Genomic DNA, 22,187 nt, shown 5'->3' with positions numbered 1-22,187 from the left:
TCCCATAATCTCCATGAGCAAAGAGCTATCTAACAAATTTTGGGTTGTATTTGAGATCAGTTGCCACCTCCAGTATTTCCTGAGAGTGATGCTGAAGATGACGAGTCTTACAGTCAAGAGTTTTCACCTGCAGGAATAATTATTTTTTTATACTTTTTCATTTGTTTTATTTCCTTTCCTCCTCCACATATCAATGAACAGTATGTAGAATGATATTTAACATTGAAAAAAACTGCAGTAAAAATCTGCAAAGTAGAATACATTATTTTCTACTGAAATAGTGATTAAATACTTAAAATTTTAAAAAACCCTTCTATTTGATAGATTTTTTGGGGCCACTTCTAATTTTTGATGGTGTTTTATGCCTTTCTTATTGGAAGTATTAACCTGTAATCTGTAACTCATTCTTAAAAGTATGGACATTGAAACTGTCTTAAATGTTCTAAAACTGACATTGAAGTGTTTGTAAAAATAAAAGATAAAGATTTCTATTCCCAGTGCATTCTCTACCAGCTGGCTGATTTATGTGCAATAAATAATTCCATTTTCTTCCTTTGAGCCAGAGTCAGGAAAATACCCAAGCCTTCTTTAACAATCTGAGGCAGAGTTCTTTATGTTGCTCTCTCCCTTGAGGCATGCCAAAGCAGTTGATGTCAAGTGGATGGTCCTTCTCCCCCCCTAAATTGCATGAATGGTGCAGGGGTCATGGCTTTTGTGTTTGTAGATGTGTTTATGGAAATGTTACCCACAGGATATTTGTCAGTTGTGTTTACAAGCAGTGATTTGTGAGGAGCACTCAAGTGCATGAATTCATGGATGGGGTCTGAAGGTGAGCTAAGGCACATGGAGCCCTGTGCTATCTGTGTTCAGGGAACAGGAGCATTAAAAAGGATCAGTGAGCTTTGTGAAAATAAGGTGTGCTTTAAAATATCTGTCCAACACAAGAAAAATGTTTTTGGAGTCTTTCCTTAGTGTGGCAGCTCAAGCAATGCCTTAGAGAATAGTCTTTCAGAAACATTCTCTTGGAGTGTGGAGGCTGTATTCAGATGATAGGAATGTGGAGTGGGATGGTCTATAAAAACAAGTTCTTTATGGGTGTTGAAGTGCATTGGTAAAAATAAAATTTGGTCTAAGCTACAGTAAATATAAATTCTGGGCAAATTGATGTGCAATATTAATGTTGAGAGCACAATGAAGAATTTGGAGGTGTTGAGCTGTGGCCACAGGTGAGAAGAGAAAGCATTGTGAAAGGTGTTTGTACTCATTTTGGGTGTTTGTTCTGGGACACCTTGCAAGCCTTGCACTGGAGGTATGGGAACACCCAGTGCTGCTGGGGAGAGAGAACTGTGGGCACTGGCTGATAGCAGCTGGCCAAGGAGGCCAGTGGGAGCCTGGCTTGGATCAGAAATGGTGTGGCCAGCAGGACCAGGGCAGTGACTGTGCAATGGGGAGGCCACACCTGGAGCCCTGTGCTCAGTCTTGGGCCCCTCAGGACAGGGAGGACATGGAGGTGCTGGAGCCTGTCCAGGGCAGGGCCAAGAGCTGGGGAAAGGAGCAGCAGCTGAGAGGGCTCAGCCTGGAGGAGAGGAGGCTCAGGGACCCTTCTGGCTGTGGCTGGATGGTCCCTTCTCCCAGGTAATGAGTGCTAGGAGAAGAGGAAATGGCCACAGCTTGCACCAAGGAAAGTTTAGGTTGGATGTTAAGAAACATTCTTTCCCTGAAAGGCGTGTCCATCGGTGGAATACACGGTGGAGGCACCCTCCCTGGAGGCATGCAGAATGCACGTGGGTGTGGTGGTTTTGGGGTGGTTTAGGGGTGCACTTGGCAATGTTAGCTTGACAGCTGGACTTGGTGCTTTTGGAGCTCTTTTTCTGCCTTAATGGTTCCATGATTCCTGCCTTGCTGAAGCCTCCTCAGATAGCACTGGTATTTTTTTGTTTTATTACGAGGTTTTAAAACAAGCAGTGGCAGGAGTTGGCATCAAGATGCATAGAACATAATAGTGACATTTCTGTTAATTTTGCTTTGATCCTGCAGAAGGAGGAACACAAAGATGATGCATACTGAGTAAAATTGCATTAGATTGAATTCAGTACTTTTGCCTGTTCTTGGTATTTATGCTGAGCTTGCCTGTCTCCAAAGCAGAGGGAATCTCTTAGCTTATTCATAATTATGCATTTTTTTATTTTAATAACAATATAAATTCACTTGTAGAACTTAAACCATTATTGTCTCTTTTGTCCCTTTTAAATGTAGGTTACGACGTTAGTGAACTGCCCACAGAATCCTTCTAGTAAGAAGAAGGGCCGTTCCAAAAGAGCTCGTGTCCTGCTTGCCTCAGTGGAGGAGGCCACGTGGAACCTGCTGGACAAGGGAGAGAAGATTGCCAGGGAAGCAGCTGTGTTCAGGGAGGAGCTGCACGCGGCGCTCGCCGACGTGCGCACAGAGAGTGAGTACAAGGCCAGCAGTCCAGGCACATCAGGGGCTGGTGTCACCATGCTGGTGTCACCAGGATATCTGTGGGAAATGGGTTGAGATGTGCAAATGTCCCAACTTGGAGTTGTCTAATTACATATTCTGGGATACCACCTATTGTCACAGACATCTTTTGTGGAAAATCCTTTCTTTGGGATTTTCCCTTCTAGGAAGCTGAGGCCCCAGAAGAGGAATGTAAACACTGGTTGTCTGCTGCTGTGGAATGCAGCAGGTGCACCCGGGATTGGCCCATGTTCCATGTTTACAATTAAGGGCCAATCAAAGACCAAGCTTTCTCTGGGACAGATCAGAGAGAGCTCTGTTGTTGTTCATTCCTATTCTTTTCTTAGCTTAGCAGCTTCTGAACTTTTCTCTCTATTCCTATCAGCATAGTCATAATGTAACATATATATCATAAAATAATAAATCCAGCCTTCTGATCATGAGATCAAGATTCTCGCCTCTCTCTTCACCCTGAAAGAGCCTTGCAAAGCCATGCAACAATCTATTAGGAGGTAAAGTGTGCAAGCTGGGCCTCATTGGGAAAAAGTACATATATCAGTACTTTTGTATATCAGAAGTTTTGTTGTTTGGAATGTAGGTGGTTTTTCTTTTCATGAGGAGAGGATGCCTCTTGATCATTTTAGTGGCTGTTAAGCATGAGTAAAAGTTGTTGCATGGCTTTGCAACAACAAGAGATAGACGAGAATCTTGGCTTCATGATCAGAAGGCTGGATTTATTAATTTGTGATATATAATACATTAAGACTATACTAAAAGGAATAGAGAGAAAAATTCAGAAGCTGCTAAGCTAAGAATAGAATAGGAATAGGAATCCACAAAGTTCTGTGTCCAGGCAGAAAGCAAGAAAGCTCTCCTGTGAGTGGTCAGTAAATCCAAACACTCACAGAAGACCAATCACAGATGCACCTGCTGCATTCCACAGCAGCAGATAATTATTGTTTACGTTCTCTTTCTGAGGCCTCAGCTTCCCAGAAGAGAAAAAATCCTAAAGAAAGGATTTTTATGGAAAAATGTTGGCGACAAAAAGTTAACGTATATTTTAACTTCTTGAAAGGAACTGTTTACCTGAATCTGAGATTAAGGCCTCTTAAATCTTCCCTCTTTAGTGCATTAGTAAGGATTTCATTTGGGGAGGTACAATAGTCCAGTGTGGGGGTGTGTTTTGGGAGTAGGAGGAGGATGGATCCTTTAACCTACCATGAGAGTCATCCCCTGCTGACAGAGCAGCTCCTCTCAGGTGAGTTTTGGCATATTCTGTGTCCTCCTGACTTAATCTCTCAGTTTTGAACCTGATCCCCAGAACTAGGCTAGTTTTTGTGATCTGCAGAGAATGTTGTAGCCATTTTCTTGCAGGTTCTTTGTTGTTTTCTTGAATTTTACTTTTCCCCATGGAAACTGGGAATATTTGGGTGAGCACGAAGGCCATGAGTGGCACGACCAACATCCTTAATGTGTTCCTGCAGAGATCACAAGTTAAAGTTCATTTATGTTTTAATTATATCATCCTACCCTAACTAAAGATGGAACTTAGGCTTTTCTTTAAATTTAAATTTATTTTATTTGTTCACCTTTCACATGCAGCTGGGGTGGTTTCTGAGTCTCTGCTGCTGTTCAGGGCAGTGATGAGTTGCTTTTGGCTTCCTCTGAATGTGGAGATGGCTGTGGTTTAGAGTTTGATCTATGCAGATGGTGTCTGAGATACCTTGAGGTCCTTTGTGATTAAAAGCCTTATGACCAGCAAGTATCACTGCTATCTGTCACACTGAGCAGCTGAGGCTCTTGCAGAATCATTCATTTTGGACTACTCTTAAAATGTTAGCCCATCCATTACAGGCTGATAACACAAGGTAAGAATGAAATATATAGTTTTATATTGATTTTTATACATAGAGAAACTGAAAATGTGAAATATTTTTTTTATTACTTATTGATTCTCAGCCAAGACCAGAGGTAACTACAAAAATAAATAATACATAAAGTAGGTTATATGTACCTCATACATTTTAAAAGAAAGTTAAGTCCATGTTATCACCTATCATTATGCAATGATGAAGTGAGTGGTTGCAGCCAATATCCCTTCAAGGATTTGCCAAACTGCTCAGGTTAGTTTTAAGAAATTGTTGAAACAATTGTAAAAAAGGTAGCAGTTGTTCAATTTTGCAGATATTTTTAACCTTTGAAGCCGTGTGCTATTTTTAATTTGTGGCATGCCCCATCATGTGTAACTGGGGTTCCTCAGGCCACATTGTGCTGCTGTTGAATGTCTGCTGTCATTGACCTCAGGCTCTGTGGGGGGATGTGGGTCATCATCAGCCCTGGCTGCATGTGGTGCCTGCATATTCACCTGTGTGACTGTGCTGGCTGGCAGGGACTTTTATTCATGCAGTCTTCAGTTAATTACAAACTTTTGCACGTGGCTACAGCTTGTATTTCCTGGGTAATGGAATTCTGAAGAAATGCTTTAGATAATTTCACTCACATCAACCGAACTCAGATTTGCACATTGAGATCTGGAAAGAATAAATTCTGTTTCACCTCCTCTTGTGTTTTGCCTTATGTCACCTGCTGAACTTGTTCAGTTGGGGATGCATCATGAGCATTAAACACTTATTCCTTTTGAGTGTCAATTGCCAGTGTGAAAAATCCTTCATTACTTTTGGAGCTCATTAATCTGGGGCTTCTTTTAAGGGAATGATTGACTTTTTTCAGTCTGCTTCTGATATTCCTATTTGCAGTAATGCTTTGGAGAATAAAGGAGCAAATGGGTGGGATAAAAATGAAGAGTGGGGGTAATGTTTGGTGTATCTGATTCATCTGTGTGTAATTCATGGCCTTCAGAAATCATGATGGCATGGATATGGCTTCACTGACTACAGCTTGCTCTTGGCACTGTCAGTAGATGAGATTTTGGAGTCTCAAATTCAGTTGGATTCTGTAAGTGACCTCTGAAAAGAGGTATTACTATAATGTTACCTGGATAAATACAGTGTCTGCTTCCTTTGACATCTGCAAAGTTTTATCAAAGATTTATAGGCTTGGAGCCTAATTTAAATAGATGTTCTCTGCATTTTCCTTTTCTTAAAAAGAAAGTACTTTTTAAGGCCTGCCCACATCTTGATAACATCTTCTGGAACTCTGCTGAATGGGTCAGCAGGAAGGTTTATGGGTGGACTGTATGCCTCATCCAGAAATCCACTGGCCTACTAACTGAAGAACTGCCATGATTTTTGTTGATCTGATTTAGTGAAGCTTTGTTAGAGGCTACATATGTCCAGAGTTTTATTCTAAACTAGTGTAGTAAACCCCAAAGTAAGTAAATTGAAAAACTCTCACGGAGGGATTTCATGTGTGTGCAGCATTTCAAAAGATTGTCTTCTAATTCCATGTTCTGTGGAATCCCTGAGCCCTGTGCAAAGAGTGTAAGGAGCACTGTTCAACCCTGAGTGCTTCTGGCACTAAATATCAGTCTCAAATTCGTGTCCTGATTCTGAGATTGAACCAGTTTGAAGGCAAGCAGTGATGCTGTTCATGTGGTGAAATGTTACTGTAGAAGTCTGAACTGAAGTCTGAGGTTATCCTTAGGAGGATGAGTTTTTGCATTTATGTGAAGGTGTGATGCCTTGCAGTTCTCAAACAGTTGCATGGGCATAACTGAAATGTTTGGTATTCACTGCCATTGCTGACTGACTATATATAGTCAGAAACACAACAGTTGTTGTCTGCCTTGTTTCTATCTATTGCAGTGGCAGTGTTCCTTGTGTTTAGCTGTTATCAGGCTCAAGTGTGTTCCCAGATAAACCTGTCATCACACAGAGCAGTGAATTGAAAGCAAGTTACTTCTGGAGTTACATTTTGAGCCTTAAGTTACTCTTTAAAAGGAAATTCTAACAAATACTTTGATGTTTTGAATGGCCATATTTAATGTCTTTTGATACTAAACAGGGGAGGCAAGAGTTTGATGGCATGGAAGACACTCCCATTTCCTGGCAAGAAATGGGTGCTTACTTAGAAGGGCATTTACTAAAGGAAGGGTATGGGGATCTTTTGTATTACACTGTATTCTTGTTTGTCCCTCCTCTCATCTTAAAAGTAAACTTTCTCATTCTACATGAAGAGGTTTGTGCCTGTATTCTGCATCTAAGGGACTTCTGTTCTGGGAGGCTTAAAGTGATCTGTGCTGTACACTCCTTTCATCAGAGCCAGAGCAGATCCCCTGCAGAGCAGCTTTTGCCCTCAGCATCACGGGATCAGGTGCCCTGAGTGGGACAGGGAGGATGAGGAGGTGGGTGTGAGGCATGATGGGCATGTGTGGTGGCTCTCATTACATGATAGCAAGAAATGGATGAGATGTGGAAGTGGAACTTCCTGATATGCAGTGGTGAAATAGTTGCTATGCAACAGAATCCAGTGGTATCTGAGTGGGATAAGAGACTGTGTGGCAGGAGAGAAATGTCCTGGAACAGCTCCAGAAAGCTGTTGTGAGAATCTGAGTTCCCACAGTGGTGAATATTGGGGACGTGCAGGAGGTATTGATCTGCTGTGCCCTGACACTGATAGTGTCACTGCAGCTGCCTGCCTGGAGCAGAACCCTTTCTGGGATTTGTAGGAACAGAACAGGTGATTGTCCTGGTGGCTTGGATTGTTTCATCTTGTTTTTAGAAAGGGTGGGTTGTTCTGTGCTGTGCTGTGACCTTGACTCCCAAGCTTCTCTGGTACTTACTCTGCTCAATGTGTTAGTTCATGGCTGCATGATTTGAGGCTGCACATTCTAGTGGCAGCAAGAGCCATAAGTGTTCTGTTACTGGTGAGACCCCCTGTGGCACACTGTGTTCAGCTCTGGGGCCCTCAGCATGAGGAGGCCGTGGAGCTGTGGGAGCCAGTCCAGAGGAGGCTGCAGAGATGCTCAGCAGAACTGAGCACCTCTCCTGTTAGGGCAGGCTGAGAGAGCTGGGCTTGTTCAGGCTGAGGAGAAGCTCTGGAGAGACACTACTGGAGCCTCCCAGAACCCAGGGGGGACCTGCAAGAGGTCTGGAGAGGGACTTTCCACAGTGGGAAAGGCTTTAAATTCACAGAGGGTGTTTTAGATTAGGTGCTGGAAGAAATTCTTCACCATGAAAATGCTGAGGCCCTGGCACAGGGTGCCCAGAGGAGCTGTGGCTGCCCCATCCCTGGAATTGTCCAAGGCCAGCTTGGATGGGGCTTGCAGCAACCTGGGCTGGTGGAAGGTGTCCCTGCCCATGGCAGGGGGATTGGAACCAGATAATCTTTTAGGTCCCTTCCAACCCAAAGCACTCTAGGATTCTGGATTATAAACCATTGTGGGTTTTTTCTTGTTTGTTTGGAGTTCTGTTCTCTCAAGTTTGAGACTGAAATGTTGGAAATTCTTTCTCCTAACTTTGGTGTGTCTGTGCCCCCGTTAGTAAACGGGCTCCTGTTGTCAGCTGTGTTTCTCTGGAGCTGTGAAGCCATCAGCCTCTAACTGAGCAGTTCAGGAGTGGGTGACAGGGCTGTCCTGGCAACAGGACCTCCTTGTGGGAGGGCACAAGAATGGCACAAAATTCACTGCATTCCATGTGCATTTCACACTGCTGCAGTTAAATTAAAAAGTGAGATGAGAAAGCCAGTTGTAAATACAAACAGAAGAGAGGAAAATGTGATACTTGGATGGGATTTCAAAAGGAGAACAAAAATCTATTCAAATACATAAAAGAAGAAAGCATAACTTTGTTATCTTGCCTGAGCCAGTGAGGAGCCCTTGGCTGTGTGGGTGATGCTGAGCAGTCTCTGAGGGTGCTCACTGCCTGCACTTGGTGGCACTGTTGCAGTGTCTGTGCAGACACAGCCTGCATGAGCTGCCAGCTGATTGCCAACAGGCTCACAGTTCACTTGTTTTTAAAGGAATTCTCACGCAAGTTTTTGGATATTTTTGGTGCTGGATAAATTCTCTAACTATTTAAAAAACTACCTGTGGCTGAACAGTGTTTTTTACATTTCCCTGTGCTGAGCAGATTTTTGTGGGCATGTGTAAGTAACAGTATTTGCCACAGCAGTAGCTGTCAGTAGCTGATCAGCTGATGGTAGAGCAACATTTACTTTGGGAGTCATCTTATCTGGGTGTGTTGAACAGTCTTGGAAATATCTGCCTGACAGTAATTGTGCAGTTATGATAGATCCTGGCTTTGCTTCTTTGAATTGCTTTTTGTTTGGTTGTCTAAAAGAATTGAAATACTTTGAATGCTGCTGTCTGTCTGAATTCCTATTTGTGCCACTAAAAGGACATTTTTTGCCTTTCATTGTTTGTGACAAATATAATTATGGAAGAATATCCAGTTGATGCGAATTAAAATAAAAATAGATTAAATTGCATCAGATTGTCATGCTGTCCACTGCAATTTAAGAAAGTTTCAACATTGTGTTGTTGTTGGAGCTGTCATTTTCTGCTGTTTGTACTTGCAGCTCCTATCTGTCTAGCCTGCATCTCGTGGCTCTGTTTTAGGGTTGTGATTTTATGTGTTCATCTGGCCATCCCAGCTCATGTCACGCTCATTTCTAAGGGCTTGCTCGTATTCAGAGCCTTCTGATTTGTGTTTGCTCTCAGAATTGAGAATGTTGAGGGGTGGAGGGGCCCTCTGAGGGTGGTCTGGTGCAGTGCCCCAGGTCAGGCAGGGCCAGCAGTCTGCCCAGGACCATGTCCAGTCAGGTGTTTAACATCTCCCAGGATGGAGACTCCACAGCCTTCCTGCTTGGCCTGTGCACTGCTCAGTCACTCTCACAGTGAAAAAATATTTTCTGATGCTAACATGGAATCTCCTGTGGGTCAGTTTGTGCCCATTGCTACCCCCCTGCTGCTGGGCACCACTGTGAGCAGTCTGGCTCCATCTCCTTTTCACCTCCCTTCAGGAATTTATGGTGTTTGTCACTCTGGTCTGTGTTATTGAGTTTCATTTACCAAACTTCTCACTGGAGAGCAGTATATTGTGACTGGCAGTCACTAGCTCCATGGCACAGATTTCCCTTTATGTCAGTCAGATGTTTGAGTGTATGAGGTTTTCATTCCATTAACTTATATTTGTAATGAGAAGAGCAATATTTGATTCCCTCTGTGACCAGGAATTATTTAATAGCAAGGACACCAAAGTACACAGTAACATAACAAGCAGTGACTAGGAAAGTTTAACTGTTGTGTGCAGTTAGGAGCAATCATGTGAAGGCCAAGGGAGTTATTTCAGAATTAAATGGTGCTGTAGGAGAGAAAGGGAAAGAGAATGGAGGATGTGAACATTAACCTGCGTGATCTGTAATCACCGACCTTCATTTCAAGGCGTTGGGGCAAGAAAGAGATACCAGATTTATTGGCAGTGCTTGTGACTCGGCAAACAACTGCCGGAATTCCGTGGTTTCCTTTCCTGGGGTGCTGTGCTCCCGCCTGAGGCTGTGTCTCGTTTCAGGTCGGGCCCTGCAGGTGTCAGCAGAGGCGTTCACCGGCGATCCCTGCTCCCTGCCCCGGCGGCAGGCTGTGGTGCCCGCCGCTCGCTCCCTGCTGGCCGCCGTCACCCGGCTCCTCGTTCTGGCCGACATGGTGGACGTGGCCTATCTGCTGCAGCACCTGACTGTGGTGAGTGATCCCTGCTCTCCTCAGCTCCCGGGAGCCGCAGCTGGCTCTGCTCAGGGCTCTCCGGGCACGGAACTTTGTGTGCTTGAGCCTTGCAGCTCTCGTGCACGGAGCACCTGGGCAGCTGGGGCAAGTGTGGATTCTAGGTGAGATTTGGGAATGGACCAGAAAAACTCATTTACATGCAGCTCGGCATATTTGATCTGTTTTTGGTTCCTTTTTTTCCACTAATACTTTCAGTAATTTATAAGAGACTGACAAAACCACAAATTTCTGTTCACTTCCTAATATTTCAGGGCAGAGGTGAGTAATCAGTGCCACCTCTCATAATGCCTGGTGCCACGAGAGAGCACAGTGACTTAGAGGACCATGTTGAAGCAAGCTCAGTTTGATGAAGATGAGAGAATGAAAATTTGCCTCCAAATCAGACTGGGAAAAGTATTTAATAATAAAACAGTGTTATGTGGGTTTCAATACTGGGCTTGAAAAATCTCCACTGCTGGAGATGCACCACAGGCTAAATTAACACTGACTTGCAGAAGCTTCTGTGTTGTTCTGTGTGTTTAAATTTGTCAGCTGTAACAGGAATGACCTATGTCTTTTGCACTGCTTATGGAAAATGTTCTTAAATTATGATATTTTTGATGGTAATCTATTACATTTTTAATGTTTATTTTCATAATCCCAGATGCTCTCTTCTGAGATGTATTTGAGTATGTTTTACATGAGAGCTAAAATTAGATGGTTTTCCTTACTAGAGTTTCAGTATTTCTAAATGGCTGTCTAATTGACTTCATGTTTTCCATCTGAAAATGAAAACAAAAAATAACTGAAAATGGGGAAGGAATGCTGAGCATCATTCAGGAACAACTCCAGCACTGCAGAGGGCCATTAAATTGCCATCTTCTTCCATATTTCCTCTTAATAGGAGGGAGAACTGAATTTGTAAATGAACCCTTGGAGTAAATTAGTGTGGTAAAACACTCTCAGTGAAGCCAGTGCAGAAAGATTCACCCTGGCTGTTAGAGGAGAGTGTGTTATATTTTGCATATCTATTTAGTCTCTGCTCTGGCTGGTGAACTTGCCAACAGTGGTATTAGCTGTAATGGTGTCTTTAATGTTGACATCTAATTAGGAAATTGACTTAATGTAATTTCATCATATGCTATTGAACATCCCTCAGTTTCTAACAACTTTTGGTCACAGCTAACTGAGCCAGATTTAAAGGCAATTAAATATTTTAATGAATTTCAACATGGCTCTATTCTAAGTGTTTAACTGTAATCATTACACTTTAAAACTTCCTTGGGAATTCAGTTTTTCTTCAGCATGGACTTGCTCCCACAAGAAGATGATGTATTCACACAGTGTCAAAGTAGACCATGTCTTTGCTGTATCAGCTGTAATATTCTTGGGTTTTTCAAGGTCATTTGCCTTGAAAATCAACTCCTTAAAAGTCTTCAGATGTTTTTCTTTGCAGTTGTTCTAAAGCTTTAATACTTCTACCATATTACCCTGTTCTTTAGACAGGGGTGTTACAGCTGTTATCATTTAAGAGATGGGAAATTTCATTGCTCTTTATTTCCATGTCTCTGAGCACTGCAATTTTTATGGGGTAGAGAAAATTGATTTGAAAAATTAAAAAAAAAAAGTAATAGCAGAATAAAAGGCATAAAAATTCTAATCAAGGCCCTTTTCTTTATTTGCATGTATAAAATGAAAGAAGTTGGTTCAGCATCATGAAAGAATGCTGTACAGTATTAGTGAGATCTTGCTGAATATGAAAGTATTTAATGGGGAATTACCTATTCAAGTATCTAATATTTTTCAAACCCATTTATCAAAGAGTGCTGAAAGTTTTTAGTCTTGGTCACTCACTAAAATTAGTTAATTCCAACACTGATGTTTAAAACTATAGCTTTTTCTACTGACAGAATACACTCTGGGTCATTAAAGTTTAATTTCCTCAGTAACCTGGCAATAAAAATAGAAGGAAAACAAAGACAATGTGACTGGCTGTCATAGAAAGCCTCACCTACTGTTACCTGTCACCTCTGCCTGTTGATGAATATCTAGGAAAAAAGGATGAACCTCAGCTCTCTCCTTCCACTTTATGTAGTCTCTAACAATGTTGTTTTCTGGACATTCTGCTTAGACTTAGGACTGGGTTTGAATTCTGTGTAATCAAGTCTTCGTATTAAACAGTGTGTAATTCTGAAAATCCTCACAAAAATACTGGAATGTAACTTTGTAAACTAGAAATAACAGGTAAGTGAGTTTGAAAGGATTTGGTAATCCTGGGAGGAATTTCAAACTGAATGTTCACAACCACAGCTTTGTGAACAGGAAATTAGCTTTTTTAGAAGTTTTGCTAATAAAGTGAAGCGAATTTTGGCTGTTTAATGAATTCCATCAGATTGTCCCTGAGCAAAAAGTGAATAAATGGGTGTGTAAATAATGCTTACTAGATGCCAGTACAAAGCCTCAGTGACTGCTCACATTCTGGCACAGAACACTCCTGGCCACTTGTGGAATTCCCAGTCCTATAAGGCTCTGAGGGTGCAGTGCAAACAGGAAGATCCTTTTGGAGTTCACTGAAAAAATAAAGTACATCACACCATAAAGAAAGGTTTTCCTTCCTTAAATATATTTTTTTAAACAGGGAACAGTTTAAATAATTACCTATCTCTGTCTGAGTTTCCATGTTTAAAGAGTTTGGGGTCTCTAAAGAAACAACTGAGTTCTGAAAAATGTGGTCAGACAATGGACTGTCTTCTGTATTGCACTCTCTGACTCAGAGCTGTGTTAGCAGCTCATCCATTATGGTTAGTGATGCTCGATATTATTTAATTAAGTGAATTAACAGACTAATGGTATTGCTTAAATCTATTGATTGGAAGAGAACAGCAGGGAAGTAACAAGTTTGGAGAATTTCATTCCAAGAGCATTGGCAGTCTGTCTGTCTCTAATCAGTTTCAGATCATGCTGAGCCAACATGTTTTAGCTGCCTTTTTCCTCTTCATGTCCTGCTTGTAGATTTACTGTGCAAGTCTTTGTATTTCTCATGAATGTCTCAGACAGCATGATCTTTACAGAATGCAGTTCTTTAAAACTCCTGTCAGGGAAAAAAAGAGAATGGCTACAGATAGGAAGCAACATGTGAAGCTGGGCCCTGTGAGTGAAGTGCTGTCTGTTCCTCCCTTTCCTGCAGAGTATTCAGCAGCATTAAAAATGCTCTTAGCAAGAGCTCAGTAGGGGTACATAGAATGAAGAGGAAAGTCACTCTGGGCCGCCCTGTGTTTCAGGTCTTGGGGCATGGTTCAGCTCCCAGAGCTGTTAATTGATCCAGATCCCCCCCAGCAGATCACTTTGGCACGTGGACTGGTGGGAGTGTTAGGTGGTGGAGCTGGTCACTGAACATCTCATTTTGGGCTGGGGGGATTCATTCTGCTCCCATCCCTGTGCTCAGCTTCAGGGGATTGGGTACCTGGGAAACAGCTGGTCCTGCTGCAGAAGATGGAGACAGAGAAGTACCTCAGACTGTTCCTCTTTGTTTGTCACTCTGTGTCCCCCTGCATCCCGTGAAGGATGGTGATTGTCCTTAGCCCTCCTTTTGTTCCTGATGTGTTTATAGAAGCCTTGGTTTTTACAGCAGTAGCCAGAATAAATTCTAACTTCTTGCCACCTTCCTTACTTGGGCATGGGTGACTCCTGTGGCAGGGAGACTTCTGGAGCATTAGGAGTGTTAAGAAGGTGACAGGAGTCTTTGAGAGAGGATTTGGCTTCTCCTTTGGTTCCCACTCCTATTTATTTTCTCATCAAACTGAGATTCCTGCTGCCAATGAGAGCCTTGTCTGTGGTGCATGGGATGCAGTTGTTTGGAATCAGGGCTACAGTGCTAATAATCACACTGCAAATTCCGTGGCACCCTGTGATGTGTGGAAAATAACAGAGGAAAAGCAGCTTCCAAAGAATTGCTTTTGGAGCTGGCTTTTTCAAAGTGAGTGAGTAGGGATCTGGATCCACTTCTGTGCTTGGTACATGAGCCCCTTGACTGCTCCTTTGTAACTTGTAAAAAGAAATAATTGTCAAGCTGTGGGGGGATAAATTCTGACTGGAATGTTGAGTTGTAAACTTAAAATAAAGCTTGGGGAGATCTGTAACATAAAGGTGGTTTGTAGAGAGGTTAATACAATGCTTGAAGTCATCAGAAGTGCAGGTGAGTGTGAGGAGTCCATATTGTGTCTGGTGAGGAAGTTAGAAGGTGTTAGAAAAGCAGAGGCCTGGTTGAAATAATTGTTTGGGCTGTGCAGATGCTGCATGCTGCAGTCAGTGCCCAGTGCTAGACTGCAGCTGCAGTCAGTGCCCAGTGCTCCACTGCAGCTGGAGTCAGTGCCCAGTGCTCCACTGCAGCTGCATGCTGCAGTCAGTGCCCAGTGCTCCACTGCAGCTGCATGCTGCAGTCAGTGCCCAGTGCTCCACTGCAGCTGCATGCTGCACTCAGTGACCAGTGCTCCATTGCAGCTGCATGCTGCGCTCAGTGCCCAGTGCTCCACTGCAGCTGCATGCTGCGCTCAGTGACCAGTTCTCCACTGCAGCTGCATGCTGCACTCAGTGACCTGTGCTCCACTGCAGCTGCATGCTGCAGTCAGTGCCCAGTGCTCCACTGCAGCTGCATGCTGCACTCAGTGCCCAGTGCTCCATTGCAGCTGCATGCTGCAGTCAGTGCCCAGTGCTCCCCTGCAGCTGCATGCTGCAGCTAGTGCCCAGTGCTCCATTGCAGCTGCATGCTGCAGTCAGTGCCCAGTGCTCCCCTGCAGCTGCATGCTGCAGTCAGTGCCCAGTGCTCCATTGCAGCTGCATGCTGCAGTCAGTGCCCAGTGCTCCACTGCAGCTGCAGTCAGTGCCCAGTGCTCCACTGCAGCTGCAGTCAGTGCCCAGTGCTCCCCTGCAGCTGCATGCTGCACTCAGTGACCAGTGCTCCACTGCAGCTGCATGCTGCAGTCAGTGCCCAGTGCTCCACTGTAGCTGCATGCTGCAGTCAGTGACCAGTGCTCCATTGCAGCTGCATGCTGCACTCAGTGACCAGTGCTCCACTGCAGCTGCACTCAGTGCCCAGTGCTCCACTGCAGCTGCAGTCAGTGCCCAGTGCTCCCCTGCAGCTGCATGCTGCACTCAGTGACCAGTGCTCCACTGCAGCTGCATGCTGCAGTCAGTGCCCAGTGCTCCACTGCAGCTGCATGCTGCAGTCAGTGCCCAGTGGTCCATTGCAGCTGCATGCTGCAGTCAGTGCCCAGTGCTCCCCTGCAGCTGCATGCTGCAGTCAGTGCCCAGTGCTCCATTGCAGCTGCATGCTGCAGTCAGTGCCCAGTGCTCCCCTGCAGCTGCATGCTGCAGTCAGTGCCCAGTGCTCCATTGCAGCTGCATGCTGCAGTCAGTGCCCAGTGCTCCACTGCAGCTGCAGTCAGTGCCCAGTGCTCCACTGCAGCTGCAGTCAGTGCCCAGTGCTCCCCTGCAGCTGCATGCTGCACTCAGTGACCAGTGCTCCACTGCAGCTGCATGCTGCAGTCAGTGCCCAGTGCTCCACTGTAGCTGCATGCTGCAGTCAGTGCCCAGTGCTCCATTGCAGCTGCATGCTGCAGTCAGTGCCCAGTGCTCCACTGCAGCTGCAGTCAGTGCCCAGTGCTCCACTGCAGCTGCAGTCAGTGCCCAGTGCTCCCCTGCAGCTGCATGCTGCACTCAGTGACCAGTGCTCCACTGCAGCTGCATGCTGCAGTCAGTGCCCAGTGCTCCACTGTAGCTGCATGCTGCACTCAGTGACCAGTGCTCCACTGCAGCTGCATGCTGCACTCAGTGACCAGTGCTCCACTGCAGCTGCACTCAGTGCCCAGTGCTCCATTGCAGCTGCATGCTGCAGTCAGTGCCCAGTGCTCCCCTGCAGCTGCATGCTGCACTCAGTGCCCAGTGCTCCCCTGCAGCTGCATGCTGCACTCAGTGCCCAGTGCTCCACTGCAGCTGCATGCTGCAGTCAGTGACCAGTGCTCCATTGCAGCTGCATGCTGCAGTCAGTGCCCAGTGCTCCACTGCAGCTGCAGTCAGTGCCCAGTGCTCCACTGCAGCTGCAGTCAGTGCCCAGTGCTCCCCTGCAGCTGCATGCTGCACTCAGTGACCAGTGCTCCACTGCAGCTGCATGCTGCAGTCAGTGCCCAGTGCTCCACTGTAGCTGCATGCTGCAGTCAGTGACCAGTGCTCCATTGCAGCTGCATGCTGCACTCAGTGACCAGTGCTCCACTGCAGCTGCACTCAGTGCCCAGTGCTCCACTGCAGCTGCAGTCAGTGCCCAGTGCTCCCCTGCAGCTGCATGCTGCACTCAGTGACCAGTGCTCCACTGCAGCTGCATGCTGCAGTCAGTGCCCAGTGCTCCACTGCAGCTGCATGCTGCAGTCAGTGCCCAGTGGTCCATTGCAGCTGCATGCTGCAGTCAGTGCCCAGTGCTCCCCTGCAGCTGCATGCTGCAGTCAGTGCCCAGTGCTCCATTGCAGCTGCATGCTGCAGTCAGTGCCCAGTGCTCCCCTGCAGCTGCATGCTGCAGTCAGTGCCCAGTGCTCCATTGCAGCTGCATGCTGCAGTCAGTGCCCAGTGCTCCACTGCAGCTGCAGTCAGTGCCCAGTGCTCCACTGCAGCTGCAGTCAGTGCCCAGTGCTCCCCTGCAGCTGCATGCTGCACTCAGTGACCAGTGCTCCACTGCAGCTGCATGCTGCAGTCAGTGCCCAGTGCTCCACTGTAGCTGCATGCTGCAGTCAGTGCCCAGTGCTCCATTGCAGCTGCATGCTGCAGTCAGTGCCCAGTGCTCCACTGCAGCTGCAGTCAGTGCCCAGTGCTCCCCTGCAGCTGCATGCTGCACTCAGTGACCAGTGCTCCACTGCAGCTGCATGCTGCACTCAGTGCCCAGTGCTCCACTGTAGCTGCATGCTGCAGTCAGTGACCAGTGCTCCACTGCAGCTGCATGCTGCACTCAGTGACCAGTGCTCCACTGCAGCTGCACTCAGTGCCCAGTGCTCCATTGCAGCTGCATGCTGCAGTCAGTGCCCAGTGCTCCCCTGCAGCTGCATGCTGCACTCAGTGCCCAGTGCTCCCCTGCAGCTGCATGCTGCACTCAGTGCCCAGTGCTCCACTGCAGCTGCATGCTGCAGTCAGTGACCAGTGCTCCATTGCAGCTGCATGCTGCACTCAGTGCCCAGTGCTCCACTGCAGCTGTACTCAGTGCCCAGTGCTCCATTGCAGCTGCATGCTGCAGTCAGTGCCCAGTGCTCCCCTGCAGCTGCATGCTGCACTCAGTGCCCAGTGCTCCACTGCAGCTGCAGTCAGTGCCCAGTGCTCCACTGCAGCTGCATGCTGCAGTCAGTGACCAGTGCTCCACTGCAGCTGCATGCTGCTGTCAGTGACCAGTGCTCCACTGCAGCTGCATGCTGCAGTCAGTGACCTGTGCTCCATTGCAGCTGCATGCTGCACTCAGTGACCAGTGCTCCCCTGCAGCTGCATGCTGCAGTCAGTGACCAGTGCTCCCCTGCAGCTGCATGCTGCAGTCGGTGACCAGTGCTCCACTGCAGCTGCATGCTGCAGTCAGTGCCCAGTGCTCCACTGCAGCTGCAGTCAGTGCCCAGTGCTCCACTGCAGCTGCACGCTGCACTCAGTGCCCAGTGCTCCACTGCAGCTGCACGCTGCACTCAGTGACCAGTGCTCCACTGCAGCTGCATGCTGCACTCAGTGACCAGTGCTCCACTGCAGCTGCATGCTGCAGTCAGTGACCAGTGCTCCACTGCAGCTGCATGCTGCACTCAGTGACCAGTGCTCCACTGCAGCTGCACGCTGCACTCAGTGACCAGTGCTCCACTGCAGCTGCACTCAGTGCCCAGTGCTCCATTGCAGCTGCATGCTGCAGTCAGTGCCCAGTGCTCCCCTGCAGCTGCATGCTGCACTCAGTGCCCAGTGCTCCACTGCAGCTGCATGCTGCAGTCAGTGCCCAGTGCTCCATTGCAGCTGCATGCTGCACTCAGTGCCCAGTGCTCCACTGCAGCTGCAGTCAGTGCCCAGTGCTCCACTGCAGCTGCATGCTGCAGTCAGTGACCAGTGCTCCACTGCAGCTGCATGCTGCTGTCAGTGACCAGTGCTCCACTGCAGCTGCATGCTGCAGTCAGTGACCTGTGCTCCATTGCCGCTGCATGCTGCACTCAGTGACCAGTGCTCCCCTGCAGCTGCATGCTGCAGTCAGTGACCAGTGCTCCCCTGCAGCTGCATGCTGCAGTCGGTGACCAGTGCTCCACTGCAGCTGCATGCTGCAGTCAGTGCCCAGTGCTCCACTGCAGCTGCAGTCAGTGCCCAGTGCTCCACTGCAGCTGCACGCTGCACTCAGTGCCCAGTGCTCCACTGCAGCTGCACGCTGCACTCAGTGACCAGTGCTCCACTGCAGCTGCATGCTGCAGTCAGTGACCTGTGCTCCATTGCAGCTGCATGCTGCACTCAGTGACCAGTGCTCCCCTGCAGCTGCATGCTGCAGTCAGTGACCAGTGCTCCCCTGCAGCTGCATGCTGCAGTCGGTGACCAGTGCTCCACTGCAGCTGCATGCTGCAGTCAGTGCCCAGTGCTCCACTGCAGCTGCAGTCAGTGCCCAGTGCTCCACTGCAGCTGCACGCTGCACTCAGTGCCCAGTGCTCCACTGCAGCTGCACGCTGCACTCAGTGACCAGTGCTCCACTGCAGCTGCATGCTGCACTCAGTGACCAGTGCTCCACTGCAGCTGCATGCTGCAGTCAGTGACCAGTGCTCCACTGCAGCTGCATGCTGCACTCAGTGACCAGTGCTCCATTGCAGCTGCATGCTGCACTCAGTGCCCAGTGCTCCACTGCAGCTGCACTCAGTGCCCAGTGCTCCATTGCAGCTGCATGCTGCAGTCAGTGCCCAGTGCTCCCCTGCAGCTGCATGCTGCACTCAGTGCCCAGTGCTCCACTGCAGCTGCATGCTGCAGTCAGTGCCCAGTGCTCCATTGCAGCTGCATGCTGCACTCAGTGCCCAGTGCTCCACTGCAGCTGCAGTCAGTGCCCAGTGCTCCCCTGCAGCTGCATGCTGCAGTCAGTGACCAGTGCTCCACTGCAGCTGCATGCTGCTGTCAGTGACCAGTGCTCCACTGCAGCTGCATGCTGCAGTCAGTGACCTGTGCTCCATTGCAGCTGCATGCTGCACTCAGTGACCAGTGCTCCCCTGCAGCTGCATGCTGCAGTCAGTGACCAGTGCTCCCCTGCAGCTGCATGCTGCAGTCGGTGACCAGTGCTCCACTGCAGCTGCATGCTGCAGTCAGTGCCCAGTGCTCCACTGCAGCTGCAGTCAGTGCCCAGTGCTCCACTGCAGCTGCACGCTGCACTCAGTGCCCAGTGCTCCACTGCAGCTGCACGCTGCACTCAGTGACCAGTGCTCCACTGCAGCTGCATGCTGCAGTCAGTGACCTGTGCTCCATTGCAGCTGCATGCTGCACTCAGTGACCAGTGCTCCCCTGCAGCTGCATGCTGCAGTCAGTGACCAGTGCTCCCCTGCAGCTGCATGCTGCAGTCGGTGACCAGTGCTCCACTGCAGCTGCATGCTGCAGTCAGTGCCCAGTGCTCCACTGCAGCTGCAGTCAGTGCCCAGTGCTCCACTGCAGCTGCACGCTGCACTCAGTGCCCAGTGCTCCACTGCAGCTGCACGCTGCACTCAGTGACCAGTGCTCCACTGCAGCTGCATGCTGCACTCAGTGACCAGTGCTCCACTGCAGCTGCATGCTGCAGTCAGTGACCAGTGCTCCACTGCAGCTGCATGCTGCACTCAGTGACCAGTGCTCCATTGCAGCTGCATGCTGCACTCAGTGCCCAGTGCTCCACTGCAGCTGCACTCAGTGCCCAGTGCTCCATTGCAGCTGCATGCTGCAGTCAGTGCCCAGTGCTCCCCTGCAGCTGCATGCTGCACTCAGTGCCCAGTGCTCCACTGCAGCTGCATGCTGCAGTCAGTGCCCAGTGCTCCATTGCAGCTGCATGCTGCACTCAGTGCCCAGTGCTCCACTGCAGCTGCAGTCAGTGCCCAGTGCTCCACTGCAGCTGCATGCTGCAGTCAGTGACCAGTGCTCCACTGCAGCTGCATGCTGCTGTCAGTGACCAGTGCTCCACTGCAGCTGCATGCTGCAGTCAGTGACCTGTGCTCCATTGCAGCTGCATGCTGCACTCAGTGACCAGTGCTCCCCTGCAGCTGCATGCTGCAGTCAGTGACCAGTGCTCCCCTGCAGCTGCATGCTGCAGTCGGTGACCAGTGCTCCACTGCAGCTGCATGCTGCAGTCAGTGCCCAGTGCTCCACTGCAGCTGCAGTCAGTGCCCAGTGCTCCACTGCAGCTGCACGCTGCACTCAGTGCCCAGTGCTCCACTGCAGCTGCACGCTGCACTCAGTGACCAGTGCTCCACTGCAGCTGCATGCTGCACTCAGTGACCAGTGCTCCACTGCAGCTGCATGCTGCAGTCAGTGACCAGTGCTCCACTGCAGCTGCATGCTGCACTCAGTGACCAGTGCTCCACTGCAGCTGCACGCTGCACTCAGTGACCAGTGCTCCACTGCAGCTGCACTCAGTGCCCAGTGCTCCATTGCAGCTGCATGCTGCAGTCAGTGCCCAGTGCTCCCCTGCAGCTGCATGCTGCACTCAGTGCCCAGTGCTCCACTGCAGCTGCATGCTGCAGTCAGTGACCAGTGCTCCATTGCAGCTGCATGCTGCACTCAGTGACCAGTGCTCCACTGCAGCTGCATGCTGCACTCAGTGCCCAGTGCTCCACTGCAGCTGCATGCTGCAGTCAGTGCCCAGTGCTCCCCTGCAGCTGCATGCTGCAGTCAGTGCCCAGTGCTCCATTGCAGCTGCATGCTGCAGTCAGTGACCAGTGCTCCACTGCAGCTGCACTCAGTGCCCAGTGCTCCACTGCACCTGCATGCTGCAGTCAGTGACCAGTGCTCCACTGCAGCTGCATGCTGCACTCAGTGCCCAGTGCTCCACTGCACCTGCAGTCAGTGCCCAGTGCTCCACTGCAGCTGCATGCTGCAGCTAGTGCCCAGTGCTCCACTGCAGCTGCATGCTGCACTCAGTGCCCAGTGCTCCACTGCAGCTGCACTCAGTGCCCAGTGCTCCACTGCAGCTGCATGCTGCAGTCAGTGACCAGTGCTCCACTGCAGCTGCATGCTGCTGTCAGTGCCCAGTGCTCCACTGCAGCTGCATGCTGCAGTCAGTGACCTGTGCTCCATTGCAGCTGCATGCTGCACTCAGTGACCAGTGCTCCCCTGCAGCTGCATGCTGCAGTCAGTGCCCAGTGCTCCCCTGCAGCTGCATGCTGCAGTCGGTGACCAGTGCTCCACTGCAGCTGCATGCTGCAGTCAGTGCCCAGTGCTCCCCTGCAGCTGCAGTCAGTGCCCAGTGCTCTACTGCAGCTGCACGCTGCACTCAGTGCCCAGTGCTCCACTGCAGCTGCACGCTGCACTCAGTGACCAGTGCTCCACTGCAGCTGCATGCTGCAGTCAGTGACCAGTGCTCCACTGCAGCTGCATGCTGCACTCAGTGACCAGTGCTCCACTGCAGCTGCACGCTGCACTCAGTGACCAGTGCTCCACTGCAGCTGCATGCTGCAGTCAGTGCCCAGTGCTCCACTGCAGCTGCCTCTGTTGGAACCTGTCAGGGAAAGAATGTGGCTGAATCTTCCCCTGGGAGTGTCTGTGGCTGTGTTTGCCCTCTGCAGCAGCAGGCATCACCACTGAAATGCTGTGCTTTTAGGAGATGAATTTGGAAGTGATGTTCTGAAATTTCCTTCTCTAGAGTGCTAATATGGGAAGGCACAATCTAGGCTGGGAAAATAATCTTGGGAAGTTATCTTCTCCTGGCAGGTTATTTATTGGTAGTGGAGCAGCAGAGTTGGTGTAATGTAGAATGGCTTGTCTGATCAACAATTCAAGCATGCAGAGATCATTCTGATCTAGAGAAATGTGTTTTATAACTCATTTGTGCTTTGGGAGGCAGAAATGA

At 48.8% G+C, this 22,187-nt stretch overlaps 1 protein-coding gene across 2 annotated transcripts in view; it reads left to right on the top strand.

Moving 5' to 3' along the window:
- The window catches only part of CTNNA3 (catenin alpha 3), a 429,736-nt gene that overhangs the window by 10,274 nt on the left and 397,275 nt on the right, over positions 1-22,187 (top strand). For both annotated transcript variants that reach the window (XM_063164177.1, XM_063164176.1), the window contains exons 3-4: positions 2,257-2,449; positions 9,948-10,114. In XM_063164177.1, the coding sequence (XP_063020247.1) occupies positions 2,257-2,449; positions 9,948-10,114 (360 nt within the window). The remainder of the gene's footprint in view (positions 1-2,256; positions 2,450-9,947; positions 10,115-22,187) is intronic.

Source organism: Melospiza melodia, chromosome 9, assembly GCF_035770615.1.
Source record: "Melospiza melodia melodia isolate bMelMel2 chromosome 9, bMelMel2.pri, whole genome shotgun sequence".
NCBI lineage: Eukaryota > Metazoa > Chordata > Aves > Passeriformes > Passerellidae > Melospiza > Melospiza melodia.
Note: the sequence above shows the minus strand (reverse complement) of the source record. Positions and strands in the feature narration are given on the sequence as shown.